Genomic DNA, 16035 nt, shown 5'->3' with positions numbered 1-16035 from the left:
TCCCTCCTCCTTCACGCACCCAAGGAGAAGGTGGTTCCCACCTCCTACCTAGGTAATGATTAATAGCCACGCGGGGAGGGTAAAGTGATAAAGGGGTCTTGGTTGGGGTGGAGGGACAGAAGGCAGCCCTGCAGCCACTCAGTCCCTTATCCGCCGCTTCTCCTCGTCAGCATCCTTCTCTCTCTGTCTCGTTCAGCCAACGGCATGACTCCTGCGGCGGCGCCGGGGCTGCCTCTTCTGCTCGCCCTGTTGCTGCTGTGCCATCCGCTGGCCGGTGAGCCGGGCCAGGGAGCGGACACTTGGTCCCGCTTCAGCCGCCTGCCCTTCCCGGAGGACGCCCTCTTCCTCTACGACAACTTCCCCGAGGGCTTCTCGTGGGGGGCAGGCAGCGCGGCGTACCAGGTGGAAGGCGCCTGGAGCCTCGACGGCAAGGGGCCCTCGGTGTGGGACACTTTCGCGCAGCGTCGCCGCCGCGCCACGCCTCTCCAGAGCGGCGCCACCGCTGCGCCGCCACCGTCCGGCGACGTGGCCAGCGACAGTTACCACAACGTCGAGCGCGACCTGGAAGCGCTGAGCCTGCTGGGGGTCTCCCACTACCGCTTCTCCCTGGCCTGGGCGCGCCTCCTCCCCAACGGCACGGCGCCCGCCAACCTCGCCGGCGTGCGTTATTACGTGCGCCTCCTCTCCGGCCTGAGGCAGCTCGGCGTGGAGCCCGTGGTCACCCTCTACCACTGGGACCTGCCCCAGCACTTGCAGGACGCTTATGGCGGCTGGGAGAACCCGGCGCTCGTCGACCTTTTCCGGGACTACGCCGAGCTCTGCTTCAGCCACTTCGGCGACCACGTGCGCTATTGGCTCACCATAGACAACCCTTACCTCGTGGCGTGGCACGGCTACGCCACGGGCAAGCTGGCCCCTGGCGTGCGAGGCGGGCGGGAAACGGGCTACAGAGTGGCGCACAACCTTCTCAAGGTAAGGAAGGAGGGACCGCCGGCGAGGGAACACGGGCCAAGTTTTACCTCTCAGTGAGCTTTGGAGACGGTCATAGTGACGTCTTCCAAATACCAGTAAGTTCAGGGACACACATATGCTGAGGAGCACTGACAGCATGGGAGCAGAGCTGGTGGGTGCCTCTTGCCAGTCATGCTTTCTTTGGAAGGTTCTTAGAGGCATCTGGCTGCTGTTGACTCCTAAAAAGGAGCATTGATGAGCATGAAGAATTTACAGCAGTTTCGTCCCAATTAACATTGCCACATCCTATGCATGTCAACTCAGAAGCAAGTTGCAATGTGCTAGATGGGACTTAATCCGGGGTAAGCATGCGTAAGATTGTACATTACAGAGGGGTAGCCCATGTTTAGTCTGTTCCAGCAAGAACATCTGAAAGATGAGTACATTTATTAGGGAAAAGCTTTTGTGGACTCTGTCCACGTCATCAGATGCATCCTAAATTAAATTTTCCACAGTGAAGGTACAAGAGTGAACAAGGCACAGCTTGCCAGAGGTGTCCGCAGAATAAGGAATATATTTTATTATTGCATTTATATCCCGCCTTTTTTCCTTCAAGGAACCCAAGGCAGCATACATAATTCCCCTTCTCCTCTCCATTTTATCCTAACAACAACAACCCTGTGAGGTGGGCTGGGCTGAGAGTCTGTGACTGGCCCAAAGTCACCCAGTGGGTTTCCATGGCCAAGTGGGGACTAGAACCCGGATCTCCCAACTCCCAGTCCAACACTCTAGCCACTCCACAAATATACATTTGTAATGATGATGATGATGATGGGCAGGGTATCTCCAAGTCAAGCAAAAGAATATTGTAAACTCATTGTCTCCCAAACAAGGGAGGTTGTAAACTAATTACGTGGCAGGGTGCCATTTTCCACACATATAACCCATTTCGTAATGAAAGTCAATGACAAGTTCTCTGGCATTGCTTTATTGGTATTCTGTATTCTGTGAGCAATGTATTCTGTACTCTGTGAGCAATTGGGGCTTGCCACAACTCCAGAAAGTTTAACTGGCTGTTTGCTGTCTGTTCCAGTTCCTGTCATCAGGGAGCCCACCCAACACACCTGGATGTAGGGGACAAGGCTTTCAGTTCAGAAAGCAAAAATATCAAGGCATCAAGCAACAGGAGTGATCAGTTCTGACATAAGTTTCTTACACAGGTGGTGACAACTCTGTTGCTTGATGCCACATTATCTAGCTAACTGTGGCCCATGCCTTGAATGTTAAGTGTCTCCTCTTGATAGGAGCTGATCTAGTAAGGATGTATTAGGAATTATGAAACTGCCTTGCTGTAGGGGAATTGGGGCTAAATCCAACATTATGTGAGCAGACTTCGGCCTGTGTAACAGGAGTTTCCTTTCCCTTCCTCTCTCCTGCAGCCACTCCCAAATCTTCTCTGGATGACCCCCAACCCTTCAGAGTAGATTTGGGGGTGTGCACAGGGGTATTCGTTCTGCCAGTGGTGTACTTTTCTCCGGCAGAATGATACTGTTGGATCTAGTAGAAGATGACTTCTGAAACTTTTCCAATCGTACTGTTCTGTGAGTCTGTTCTCAAACGTAAGAGCTCTACAAGCAACAATGGGATTTTTACCATTTCAGAATGCTGCAAAATGTTCCATAGAACTGTGTCCCATAGTACTGTACTGCCCAACCTCTTTTAAATGTTGATGTGGCGGCTGCTCTTGTACGAGTAACACAGCCCGTTTGTTTGCCTGCCTTTCCAGGATTTATTTAGTTAAACTTATTCCTTGCCCTGCTGGCAACTTTTGAAAAACACATCTTGCTAATGCCTAAGTTCTGCTGATGCGAGTGGCAAATTATTATCGAAACAATAGCAGTCTAGTTTTGTGTATTACATGCCCAAACTTGTTAGAGATGCATGGTTGGTGAGGTTGAACTAAGCAGATCTTAGGTATCTGACACTTCTACATCATCATTACTACCATTATAATCATTAGCATCATTAGCATTTATACCCAACCCTTCCTCCAAGGAACTCAGGGTGTCATACATGGTTCCTCCCATTTCCGCTATTTTATCATCAGAACAAAAGAACATAAGAAGTGCCCTGCTGGATCAGACCAAGGGTCCATCTAGTCCAGCACTCTGTTCACACAGTGGCCAACCAGCCATCAGCCAGAGATGAACAAACAGGACATGGTGCAACAGCATCCTCCCGCCCATGTTCCCCAGCAACTGGTGCACACAGGCTTATTGCCTCGAATACTGGGGATAGCACACAACCATCAGGACTAGTAGCCATTGATAGCCTTTGCCTCCAAGAATTTATCCCTGTGAGGTAGGTTAGGCTTAGCGTTGGTAATCTGCCGTACTCACTCAGTGAGCAGAGTGAGGATTTGAAGGAACATCTATTCCAGCCTTCCCCAACCTGGGGCTTTCCAGATGTGTTGTGCTACAATTCCCCAGCATCCCCCAGCCAGCCATGCTGGGATTTGCAGTCTAGCAACATCTGGAGAGCCATGTGTTCCCCACTTCTGTTCTGACACTGACTCTCTTTGATTTTAATGTTATCCCTTTGTTTCAAAGTGTAATACTTACAACTGAAAGGTGAGGAAGAAGAAAATATTGGTTCCTACGGATGTGACTAGATCAGAATTTCAGAGACTTTAATGTTGCAGAAGTGTAGCCATGTTAGTCTATTGCAGATACTTGCAGCACAATCTTGCGCATGTTTACTTGAGAGGGGAGAGCTCCACTGTGCTCAAAAGGGCTCCCTATTAGGATTTCAACCTAATTTATTGTATCATAAGCGTTCATAAGCGTGAGTCTGGTTTATTGAATGCATGACTTGAACAGAGGTCATAGTGGTTAATTCTACACAGAGGGTGAAAATACATTGGGAAAAGTCCAATATTCTGGTGAGAGTAAAAACAAATGTACACATCCAGGTGGTAGAGATACAATGCATAAAGAGTGGTGTCTGTTCTGTTAAAAACAAACAAATAGGGAGTACTTACATGAGTAGATTATTATATTTAAGAAGGCTAGTGAAATATATTTCTCTCTCTCTTTCTCTCTCTCTCTCACACACACACAAACATAATAGTGTTAGATGAATGTATTACAACTAATGCGTCAAATATTGCAGTAAAATATGGACTTACACACAATTAATGATACATAAGTCACATTAGCTCAATACAGATATGAACACTGAGAAATGTTCAAGTTATTAAATGATCCAAAACCAGCAGTTCAGTACTCTAAATGTGCTAACTTTCACAGAAAGTTCATCACTTCGCTTCAGCCCTACTGAGTTTAGCGGGGTTTAGTCCTAATTAGGTCTGTACTAGAATACAGCCATTTAGCCCACTCTTATGCACTGTTATTCAGAAGTAGATCCCACTTTATTCAATGAAGCTTATAGCACAATCTTGTGGAAGTCTACTCAGAAGTAAGCCCTATTGAGTTCAATGGGACTTACTTCCTGGTATGTGTATGAAGAACTGCATCCTGAGTCTTTTTGAGATGATTTGATGAGATAAAATTCTTATATAGGGATTACAGTACTTTACAAGCCAGCTGAGATAAGGGTCAAGAAGACTTTCCCAGCCAACCACTTTCTCTGCATCAGTGATTAAAAAACAAACTGAGAGCGATCCAAGCAATTGTGACAATGGCCTACTAATGACACCTACAGTATAATGTCTGTATTAACAGAAGCATCCAAGTCACATGAGAGTGATTTTTAGTAGTGTCTTGCAAAATTGGCACAGTGCGACAATTTTGAGCACTAGATTGCAAGTTTTATGGTAAATAGGAAGTGATGTATTAATGTTGTGGCTCATGCTGTTCTGTTAAACAAGATGGAGAGAGGTCTGTCTCCCTTGGCTTATTAGGATTCGGGGTGAAGAAGAATTTTGGAAATGTGGGTTGCAATCACAAATTTTCCCTCTTCAGAAATCTTTGAGTTATTATGAGCTAAGCCCAAGCCCTGCTCTGAATTTCATCTCAGCTCTTAATGGTTCCGTGTCAACTCTATCATCTGCTAGTTTTTCTCTTCCCTTGTGTTCACAAAATTATCAAGCTAAGTGGAGTAGGGGAAGGTTGAAGCAAATTGGTAGTGCACATCCTTTGCATATAAAAGGTCCCAAACTGGTGTTGCCCAGATGCCTTGGACTACAATCCCCATCATCCCCAGCCAGCAACAACCTTGGCTGTGCTGCCTAGTGATTGAGTTTGTTCTGACTTTACACTGTTGGTTTTGCCCTACCCTGTGCCTGTTTACACTTCCCTGTGCCTGTTTGCATTCTCCTTCCCTCTTTATTGTTTACTACAACTTATTAGATTGTAAGCCTATGCGGCAGGGTCTTGCTATTTACTGTGTTATCTGTACAGCACCATGTACATTGATGGTGCTATATAAATAAATAAATAATAATAATAATAATAATAATAATAATAATAATAATAATAATGATGGGACTTGCAGTCCAACACATCTGAAGGGTGAAAGAGTTGGGGAAAGTTGTTCTTAAGGAAAGAAACAGCAGTAACATTGGCTATAGTTCTCTGAGTTAAGTTGAGAATTTTACCCTTTGAACTCAGTGGGACTTACTTCTGAGTATACATGTAGGATTGTACTGTTACCTTATTAATGGTTTATTTTGCTTTTATTCATATTACATTTTCACTCCACAAGTAAATTTATTTGGATTTTGGACTCCTCCATTCTGGAAATAAGTTATTTATTATCAGAATAAGTAATCTGACAAACTCAAGTTTCATGAAAACAAGTTAGTGGTGCTGCATTCATTGACTGGACTCTGAATTTGGGCAGGTGTGTGTGTGTGTGTGTGTTTAGATATACCATTCGTGGTAAAGTTTAGTGTATGATATATATAGCCTGTTTAGGTACAGAATCTGTTTCAACTTGGTATTTTTGTAATATTGTCATCACAACTCTAAATACACAGTTCTGAATTTTATTTGTAATTGTTCAAGATTGATATATTGAAGGTAATATTTGCAAACATAACTCTATTACACCAAGATGTCCTGTTGAATTACTTATGAATTTATGTGAACACATTTCAAGCCAATATTTTATATTTTATATGATTATATATTATATAATATGTTTTTTATTATATTTATAGACTAAATATTTATCATTTATAGGCTCGGTCCTGGGCCCAGTGCTCTTCAACATTTTTATTAATGATTTGGACGAGGAGGTACAGGGAATGCTTATCAAATTTGCAGATGACACAAAATTGGGTGGGATAGCTAATACCCTGGAAGACGGAAACAAACTTCAAAGTGATCTTGATAGTCTGGAGTGCTGGGCTGAAAACAACAGAATGAAATTTAATAGGGACAAATGCCAAGTTCTACATCTAGGAAATAGAAACCAAATGCACAGTTACAAGATGGGGATACTTGGCTCAGCAATACTACAAACGAGAAGAATCTTGGAATTGTTGTAGATCACAAGCTGAATATGAGCCAACAGTGCAATATGGCTGCAAGTAATGCAAATACTATTTTGGACTGCATTAATAGAAGTATAGCTTCCAAATTGCCTGAGGTACTGGTTCCTCTCTATTCGGCCCTGGTCAGGCCTCATCTAGAGTATTGTGTCCAGTTCTGGGCACCACACTTCAAGAAGGACGCAGACAAGCTGGAGCGTGTTCAGAGGAAGGCAACCAGGATGATCAGGGGTCTGGAAACAAAGCCCTATGAAGAGAGACTGAAAGAACTGGGCATGTTTAGCCTGGAGAAAAGAAGATTGAGGGGAGACATGATAGCACTCTATATAGCATTCAAATACTTAAAAGTTTGTCACACAGAGGAGGGCCAGGATCTCTTCTCAATCATCCCAGAGTGCAGGACACGGAATAATGGGCTCAAGTTACTGGAAGTCAGATTCCGGCTGGACATCAGGAAAAAATTCCTGACTGTTAGAGCAGTACGACAATGGAACCAGTTACCTAGGGAGGTTGTGGGCTCTCCCACACTGGACAACCATCTGTCAGGTATGCTTTGAGGTGGATTCCTGCATTGAGCAGGGGGTTGGACTTGATGGTCTTTTAGTCCCCTTCCAACTCTACTATTATATGATACTATGATTCTACTGGAAACATTTATAAGCCCTTTCCCTTCTACTGTTATCCTCTGTCTAGACTCATGCCCAGTGATGACTATCATATCCTAAAAACATTAGCATTTACATTTCTAGAACCGCCTGCAAACAAATATTCACTGAAGTCATTCTGCATTTGTCATTGATTTACATTTATACCCTGCCTTTCTTTCAAAGAGTATATAGTATTCCATCCCATCCAATTCTTCACAACAATCCTTTGAGAAAGATTAGGTAGAAACATAATGATTGGCCCCAAGTTTGATTTACTTAATTGCTTAACATTTTAAAATAACAGATCAACTTACATAAATAAACAGTCATGGGTTTCTGTCATCTTTTTTTACTGTTACCAATTTTATTTGCAGAACATTAACGCCTGGGCTATAAAAGTCTTGTCAGCTCTTATATTTGGACACATATGTTTACAAATTATTTATTGCATTAGGGATTAGGTTAATTACCCATCTTTTGATTCTTGTGAGTTTTCAAGCATCAGTCATGATGAATATCATGAAGCCAGTAAAATGAATTTATTTAAACAATGCAGTATCTTGTTTTGTGTATGGGTTGTGACAAATGTTACGTATTAACAAATCATGGCAGTGTTTAGTGGTTGAGAATTTTATTTTGTTGGAAATTTAATAATCAGAGATTGATTTAAGGGGGGAAATACAATAAATCATTAGAAAAATATCGATTTACAATGTAATACTTTGCATGACTACTCAGAGGTAGATGCCACTGAATTGAAAGGGTCTTGCTCCTGGGTAACTGTGTAAATATATTTTTCTAATAAAGTCCTTGCTATGCAAACTTGGAACAAAAAGGGGGAGAATGCCTAGGGTGGCCAAAACTTCGATTTATTTAGTGCCCTGATTCTAATCTTGCAAGGTTAGGAGTTAGAGCACAGGGGACCAAAACGTCTTGCACTTTCCGTAATGTTTCTTTCTCAGCATGTTCTCTGAATGACAAAGTCACATGTTTTGATCCCAGAGAAAATCCTGTTAAATGGCACCTAGACGTCAGAGATGCTAACCAGCAAGGTACACTATTGCAGAAAATACCCCTTAGAACCCCAAATTCTCCAGCTTCTGTGATCATAGACCCTTGCAAGATCTCCCACTGGCCAGATCAGTGTGGGGATCTCAGCTGGGAGAAGACATACATGCACGAAGACAAATATATATGCCCCTCCACAGACCCGATGCAGACTACCATCCCCAAACAAGCCAATTGCGATAACAGCTGTCCTTATTAGAACTGTGTATGGTGGGCCACTTATCCAACAACACCCCCCCCTTAGTAAAATCCACGCCTCTTTAACCAAAGTGCCAGTCCTCAGTAACTGCAAAGCACAACAGTGCAACTTAGTGAATTTTACCGTTTTTAACCCACAACAGTTTGTGACCACTTTTGGGAACCAATTCGGGCTCCGCATTCATGGACGGGGAGCAGATCCCCTGGGGCGGATTTATCTGAAGCTCACCCAGTTTGTAGAAACAGGCCACACCATACAAGAGCACTTCTTCCAAGACTTTTGGAAAGAAGTCGAACAGCCTTTTGAAGTGCCAGAGATAGCGCGCAACCTTTTTGTCACTTTTGCAGAAACTGTCGCTGCGACTCTGAATGTATCTAATTGTTATGTATGTGGAGGAACCAACCTAGGAGACCAATGGCCTTAGGAAGCCCAAGAATACAATGTCAGCCAGCCGTATAATAAGACCACTGACCCCAATCCCCATAGTCAGTGGATGCTGACAAACACCCTAATTGGAAGGCGGTGCATCCAAAGAATATCTTCCGGGGGTCCCAAGATCGGAGAAACCCCGTGTCAGACCATTACCACGCTGAACCAAACTATCTTGTCCTATTGACCAAATCAAACCGTCATACCTCCTAATCGCCCATGGCCAAGCTCACTTCAGGCCAGGGCTTAGGCTCATGGTTCAATTAGTTTGGTGGGCTAAAAGAGATTATCAGTATTGTTGTTATAAGAATTATGTTATGCTTGCTGTAACCCTGTCTTATGCCAATGATTATACAAAGTTTGAAGGACATGATAGAGCAAATTGCAGATAAACGTACTGCAGTGCATCTAATGGCCTTGCAGGATTACAGGCCAGTCCCTGTCAATGATGACAATCTGGGATAATGATAGCACTCTGTGCCTTCGCTAAGAGTGTATCAAAGGGGGGAATGTGAGGGAACTGGCTGTCATTTCCGGTTATGACCTTAATGAAGGCCGTGTTCTTTGCGCATGCCTGAAGTCCGAGGCAGACATTCCTACCGAACAGGTTTGAACCGGTTGTGCTATGCTGCCAAGATGCGCACGCAATTCCTTTGTGTAAAAGTGTGGGCGTTTCCTCTGCATGAGGGGCGTGTATAAAAAGCCCCTCCTCCCAGTCCCCAGGGCAGCCTCCCGTGGACTCATCCCGTGCTGCTGTTTCGCTAGCGAATAAAGCTATCTGTTGAACAAGAACTTTGGTGTGGACTCCAGTTTCTCCGTGTGGGCTCCAGTTTTTCCGTAACAGTTTTTGCAGTCAGAAAGTTCCCAACCTGCATCTCCAGTTAACTAAAAGATCAGGTAGCAGGGGATAATAAAGACTTTTGTCTGAGATCCTGAAGAGCTGATGTCAATCAGAAGAGATGATACTGGACAGGCAGCTTCCCATGCACTCATCTCAGTAGAAATTCAGGAGCAAAGAGGGGGGAAAAATACATGGAGGGAGTAATTCTATGGTTCCTAGACAGAGTCGGGTGGTGGAGCTATATGATATTTCAGATTCCCAAGGCTGGGTTATTTGAGTATATGACTCCTCTCTCCTACCAAGTGCACTGACTACAGGATTTTTTCCAGCACAATTTCCCACTCAAGGGCACTGTTGGAATTTTTAAATGGTATCTTGTAGCTGTTCACTGCTGCCGCCAGGTGAGCCCACAACAGAGGAGGCCTACTGACACAGGATGGGTCCCATGGAGGGCACTTTGCTGAGTGTCCCCTCAAACTTAGAACATGTTCTGACTGGGCGTCCCTTCTAAAAACAAATCTTTACACATGCATTCTTTCATAAGCAGGCATAATGTAGGATAACAGTATTGCTTTTCGCCAAAGATTGAGAAAGCTTCTAATCGTCTCACATGATATTTAGCTGTGAGTATCAGTCGTGTAATACCATATAATTTAGCATTCTTATTTAATTCTAAACTTCCTTCACTACGTGGTACCTATTTTATACTCCTACTTAGTCCACATCAATTGTACATTTGTGTGGGCATGTGTATCATAAACAATATTCTCCTCTGCAGTCGGTGAAACTGCTCTACATGTAACCCACATTCCGGTGTGTGAGAATATAGGTTCTATTTCAGTTCTCAGAAAACCTGATGGAAAGTAAAAGCAGCTAGGTAGAACAATTCTTTCTGTATTATTTGGGCCATGTTGGCTTGTTCACTTTTGTTAGAAGTAAACTTCTTATGAACCAAAGGATTATTGGGCCAGGCCTAAATTCCATCTAGAACAGACGCAGCAGGAATTTAAAAAGCACATTACTACCTATGGATTGTGAATTTGTGTTGAAAGTAGTTAGGCTACCTCTCTAAATCATTTGAGCAGGGTTATAAATAGCCACTTGCTTTGTAGACTGTGGCAAGTTAAAGCATTCCTTCTGGATGACCAAAAAGAAGGTTTCTACACTTTGATTCTTGCATTTTGAGTACAAATGACATACACAGCCCTGAGTATCAGGGCTAGTAATAATTATTTGAGGCAGTATTTTTTTTTGGACCTATTTGCCAAGCTACTTTATGAAAGATAGTATCTTGAATGTAATGATTGTAAGGCCCTTAATTTACAAAACCAGACCATCATTTCCAGCTTGACAAAAAGCTGCTCCTGTAAAACAAGACAGTTATTCCAGTCTTGAAGCAAACTAATGCTGGTAGTGTTTGGGAAGGATCAGCTTTTGTTCACTAAGATAATTGTGCTGAATGTTGATGACGTGGAAACCTCATAGCCACCATGAAAACTGTTGTTGGCTAGGTGGAGGCATATTTGTTTTAGATGAAAATAAATAAGTATAAAATAGAATATGGCTGCCTGGATATTGATGGGAGCTGGGCCGTCAGCTCATGTAACACCACCACTGCACCAGCTGCACTGTTTGCCAGCATGTTTCTGAGCCCAATTTAAATGCTGGCATTAATTTTTAAAGCCTTAAATGGTTTGGGCCCAAGCTATTTGAAGGACTGCCTTTTCCCACACCAGCGTGCTCACACTCTGAGATCATCAGCAGGGGCCTTCCTCAACTGCCCACTGCCAAGGGCAGTTAACCTGCTGAGTACAGGGGAAAGAGCCTTTTCAGCAGTGGCCCCAAATCTCTGGAATCAACTTGAGGAGGGGTTTGTCAGGCCCCTTCTTTGCAGGCCTACAGGATAGCTCTGAAGGCCCACCTGTTTTCATTGTCCTTCCCTTAAGTCTGGGCTGTTGATTTTTATTAATAAAATTTGTTTTTACTGATTTTAATTGGCAATCTCTTTTCTTAATGGATTTTATTGAAACTTTTTTTATGGGTTTTTAATATCCATTTTGTATGGTTTTTATCTTGTACGCTGCCTTAAGAGAGTTTCACCCTTAAAGGTGGCGAGAAATAATTTTAGATAGAGAACATGAAATAAAATGGTTTCACACGGGTCTTTCTTTCCCATAGGCCCATGCCAAAGTGTGGCATCTTTACAATGATCATTTCCGTCCCACTCAAGGAGGTAAAGTGTCAATTGCTTTAAGTTCCCACTGGATAAAACCTCAACAGATGACTGGAAGTGATATAAAGGAATGTCAGAAATCTCTCGACTTTGTTCTGGGCTGGTTTGCTAAGCCCATATTTATTGATGGAGACTACCCCCAAAGCATGAAGAGTTATCTTTCCTCAGGACTGCCAGAATTCACTGAAGCAGAAAAGAAGTTTGTCATGGGGACAGCTGATTTCTTTGCTCTTTCCTTTGGAGCCACATTGAGTTTCCAACTGGTTAATTCTGACATGAAATTCCAGCAGCGAGAAGCACTAAGTTTAAGGCCACTGCTTTACTGGATAAGTAGCGAATATAACAAACCACAGATCTTCATTGTGGAGAACAGCTGGTATGTTTCTGGTAGCACGAAGTTGGATGACTCCATGCACGTGAATTATCTTAAAGATTTCATTATGGACACATTAAAAGGTAGGATTGTTGATAGTATTTCGTCATTATTATTAACCTGACACAACAGTTAAGGAAAATGTTATCCTTTTATGTTCGTTAAATAAGTTCTGCTGAGGCTAAACTCAGTGAATATTTAAACATTTATTCAGGTGTTCATTACAGATTGGGGTTCCAAAAGAATGGATTGTACTTGCCTCTGTGGTTGCCAAGTGCTTCCCAACAAATGTGGATAATATTTCACTGGTGACAGCAAAAACTTAAGTCACTTGCTTAATATTGCTTTGTAATGTTTGTATACTTGGCTATGTGGCTTGCAGTGAATCGCTTTAGAGAAAAGATATCCAGTGATTCGTTTTAATACCTCAGATAGCTGAGTAAATATTTGCTAGATAAGAATATACACTCTTTTTATGTGTGTGCGTGTGCGGGATTACTTTCTGACAATTAGCTCCTTGGATTTCATTTTCCACCAATGAAGAAATGGAAATAACTATTGGAGTACTTATTCTGCTTCCACAGCTGATTTACAATTTCTCAATCACATATGCCTCTACTATGAAGAGGGATCTGAGTTTTGGTAAAGGTATCAGATGGTAGGTGCAATTCCCTTTTTAAAAATAGCAGCTAAGCTACATGCTTTCTCCCAGCGGAAAACATTGCTTTATGCCTGTGTCAGATTTTATCACAAAACTATTTTGGTGAAAGAACAAAATAAGTGTCAGTATAACTTTTATTAGCTGAATTTACACTGACTACAGGCAATTGTCCTTATTGCTTGTAACACTTGAGAGTTAGTGTGAATGTTTATTAATCTGAATTAATAATTATATATTACAATTTTCATCTTGCCTTATTACAATAAAATACAATTATATATAAATATGGTGTGTGTGTGTGTGTGTGTGTGTGTGTGTGTTACACACACATTGTAATCCTCCACGAATTTAACTGGGATTAACTTTCATTAAACCCAATAGGACATTTGAGTAATCATCCATACTGTGAGATATATAACAATAATACAATGGCAGTTGTACGGGCTCTATAGAATGAGGCATAACGTTCAAGTGAAATTATCTGCTTTTATTGGAGCAACTATCAATTTAAAATGGAAAGGTGCTTGGGCCACTAATGATGACATTCATATCTGTCAAATGATACGGTCATTGCAGTTTTTTTTTTTTTTTTTTTTTTAATAATTTTTATTCATTTTCAACACTATATAAACATAAATGAACATTTCCAAAATATATTTGAAACAACACAATAAGAAAAAAAAATACATCAAATATCTGCTTCATACATATTGAATAATTGTTGAGTACAAATATCAAAAACTATTACATATGCCTTATCACACTACAACATTTCCATTCTTAACATAAAAGTGCACCCCCCACCTCGGGATCATTCTTGAGTCCAAAATCTAATCATTTCTTCTGCTGGTGGTTTCCCACTTCCCTTAGTAAACACGAACACTAGGAACTGTTTCCAAATTCCTTCGAACTCATTTATTTTAGTTACGCCTTTTCTCCACTTAATATTGCATGTCAGTTTATCATTAATGGCTATGTCCCATACTACTTTATACCATTCCTCAATAGAATATTCCCCTTGGATCTTCCAGTTCCTAGCTATCAACAATCGTGCTGCAACCAACAAACTCGATATCAGCTCTATAGTTCCTTTTCCACACTTTATATCTTCAAATAGTGACAGCAATGCTATTTTTGGTGTTTGTTCTATTTTCATTCCCACTATTTCTTCAATTTCTGAAAACACCATCTTCCATAATCTTTGTACATATTTGCATTGCCACCACATATGTAAATACGTTCCTATTTCCCCACATCCTCTCCAACAATTTGCTGAATGTTGATCACATATCTTGTTCAATCTAACCGGGGTTAGGTACCACCTCCATAAAATTTTAAAATAATTCTCCTTTATTCTTACTGATAAACTTCTCAACACTCTTTGTTTCCATAGTCCCTCCCAGCTCTGTCGCCCTATTTGTATCTTCAAATCTGATTCCCAAATCATTTTCTCTGTATTCTCTCTAAACTCCTTCTCTAACAATATTTTATATATTTCACTCATTAATCCTTTTGAAACTATACTACCTCCTTTTCCTTTCTCCTTACTTACTACTAATTCTTCAAACCTCGTCATCTTTCTGCACATTCTATTATCTTTAATCCACTTTTTATTCCATTGTTCTAATTGACCATATTCTAGCCAAGATAGCTTCTTCTCCTTTAACAAATTTTCCATATCTTCTCTTGTTTTAATATCTCTTACCCAATCCTTTAATTTTATTTTATTTTTCTCTTTTAGTATTTTACATAATCTACCCTTTAGATCCTCTGGGAAATTCTTTAACATTATTATCGGTGCTAAGGGAGAGTTGCTCGGAAGCAGTTTCCCTTTAAATTTGCTCCAAATTTCCCATTGAGTCCTCAGGAGTGGATTATCTATACTTCCAACCCATTTTCTTCCTCCATCTTTAAAAAAAACATTCTCCAGATTCATCTCTACCTTACTTATGTTTTTTTCTTCCATCCAATATAAATCTCCTACTCCCATAATTGCTTCTACAACATGTCTTAATCTATTTGCTACGTAGTATAATTTTATGTTTGGGAGACCCATTCCCCCCTTTTTTTGGCTTAGGTACCAATTATTTTTATTCACTCTTGCTCTCTTTTCTCCATTACAATATTTATTAATAATATTTTGCCAACTTTTTATCTCGGTTTCTGATATTTTTATAGGTAGCATCCTAAATACAAAATTAATTTTAGCTAATATCTTCATTTTTATCAAAGCTATTCTCCCAAACCAAGATAAATTTAATCTTTTATATTTCTCCAATTTCTCTAGTACCTCCTTCTTTAACCTCATTAAATTTTCCCTTTCTAAATTCTCTAGATTTTTTGTAATTTTAATTCCCAAGTATTTAATCTCATTCTTAACTTTCAATTCCATTCCCTTAAATTCCCAATCCTTTTCTTCCTTCTTAGTATAGTTAAACAACATCATCTCTGATTTAGACCAATTTATTTTTAACCCTGTAATTTCCTCAAACTCCCTCAACTGATATTTAATTCTTTCTAATTTTCTTAATGGATTCTTAATGGTCAATAAAGTATCATCCGCAAACATGTTTAGCTTTATCTCCCTTACCTCTCCAATTCCTTCTAATTCTTTATCCTCCCTTAGTGCCTTCGCCAAAACTTCCATAACCATTACAAAAAGGACCGGCGAGAGCGGACATCCTTGTCTTGTTCCTCTGGCTAGTCGTATCTTTTCAGTAAGTCCGTCATTTACCACCACTACCGCCGTATTTTGGGAATATAGCTGTTCTATTACATTTTTAAATTTATTTCCAAATCCCAATTTATCTATAATACTCTTTAGTGCCTGCCAGCTCACACAATCAAAAGCTTTAAAAATATCTAATGCCATAATACCTGCCTTAATATTTGCTTTTTTTATTACATTTATTACATTTAAAACTCTACCCACTAAATTATGCATATGTCTTCCTACCACAAACCCACATTGATCTGCCCCTATATATTCTGCCAAAAATTTATTTAATCGTTTGGCCATAATAGATGTAAAAATTTTAGCATCCTGATTTATTAAAGAAATAGGTCTATAAGAATCAGGATTAGTCAAATCTTTATCTGGTTTTGGGATCAGAATTAT

At 40.9% G+C, this 16035-nt stretch overlaps 1 protein-coding gene across 1 annotated transcript in view; it reads left to right on the top strand.

Moving 5' to 3' along the window:
- Window positions 1-204: 204 nt before the first annotated feature.
- The window catches only part of KL (klotho), a 31847-nt gene continuing 16016 nt past the window's right edge, over window positions 205-16035 (top strand). The window contains exons 1-2 of the mRNA XM_063127720.1: window positions 205-972; window positions 11829-12339. Of these exons, the coding sequence (XP_062983790.1) occupies window positions 205-972; window positions 11829-12339 (1279 nt within the window). The remainder of the gene's footprint in view (window positions 973-11828; window positions 12340-16035) is intronic.

The sequence above is a fragment of the Elgaria multicarinata genome, chromosome 5, assembly GCF_023053635.1.
Source record: "Elgaria multicarinata webbii isolate HBS135686 ecotype San Diego chromosome 5, rElgMul1.1.pri, whole genome shotgun sequence".
NCBI classification, from domain to species: domain Eukaryota; kingdom Metazoa; phylum Chordata; class Lepidosauria; order Squamata; family Anguidae; genus Elgaria; species Elgaria multicarinata.
The sequence above is the reverse complement of the archived record's forward strand: the minus strand, read 5'-3'. Positions and strand labels throughout refer to the sequence as shown.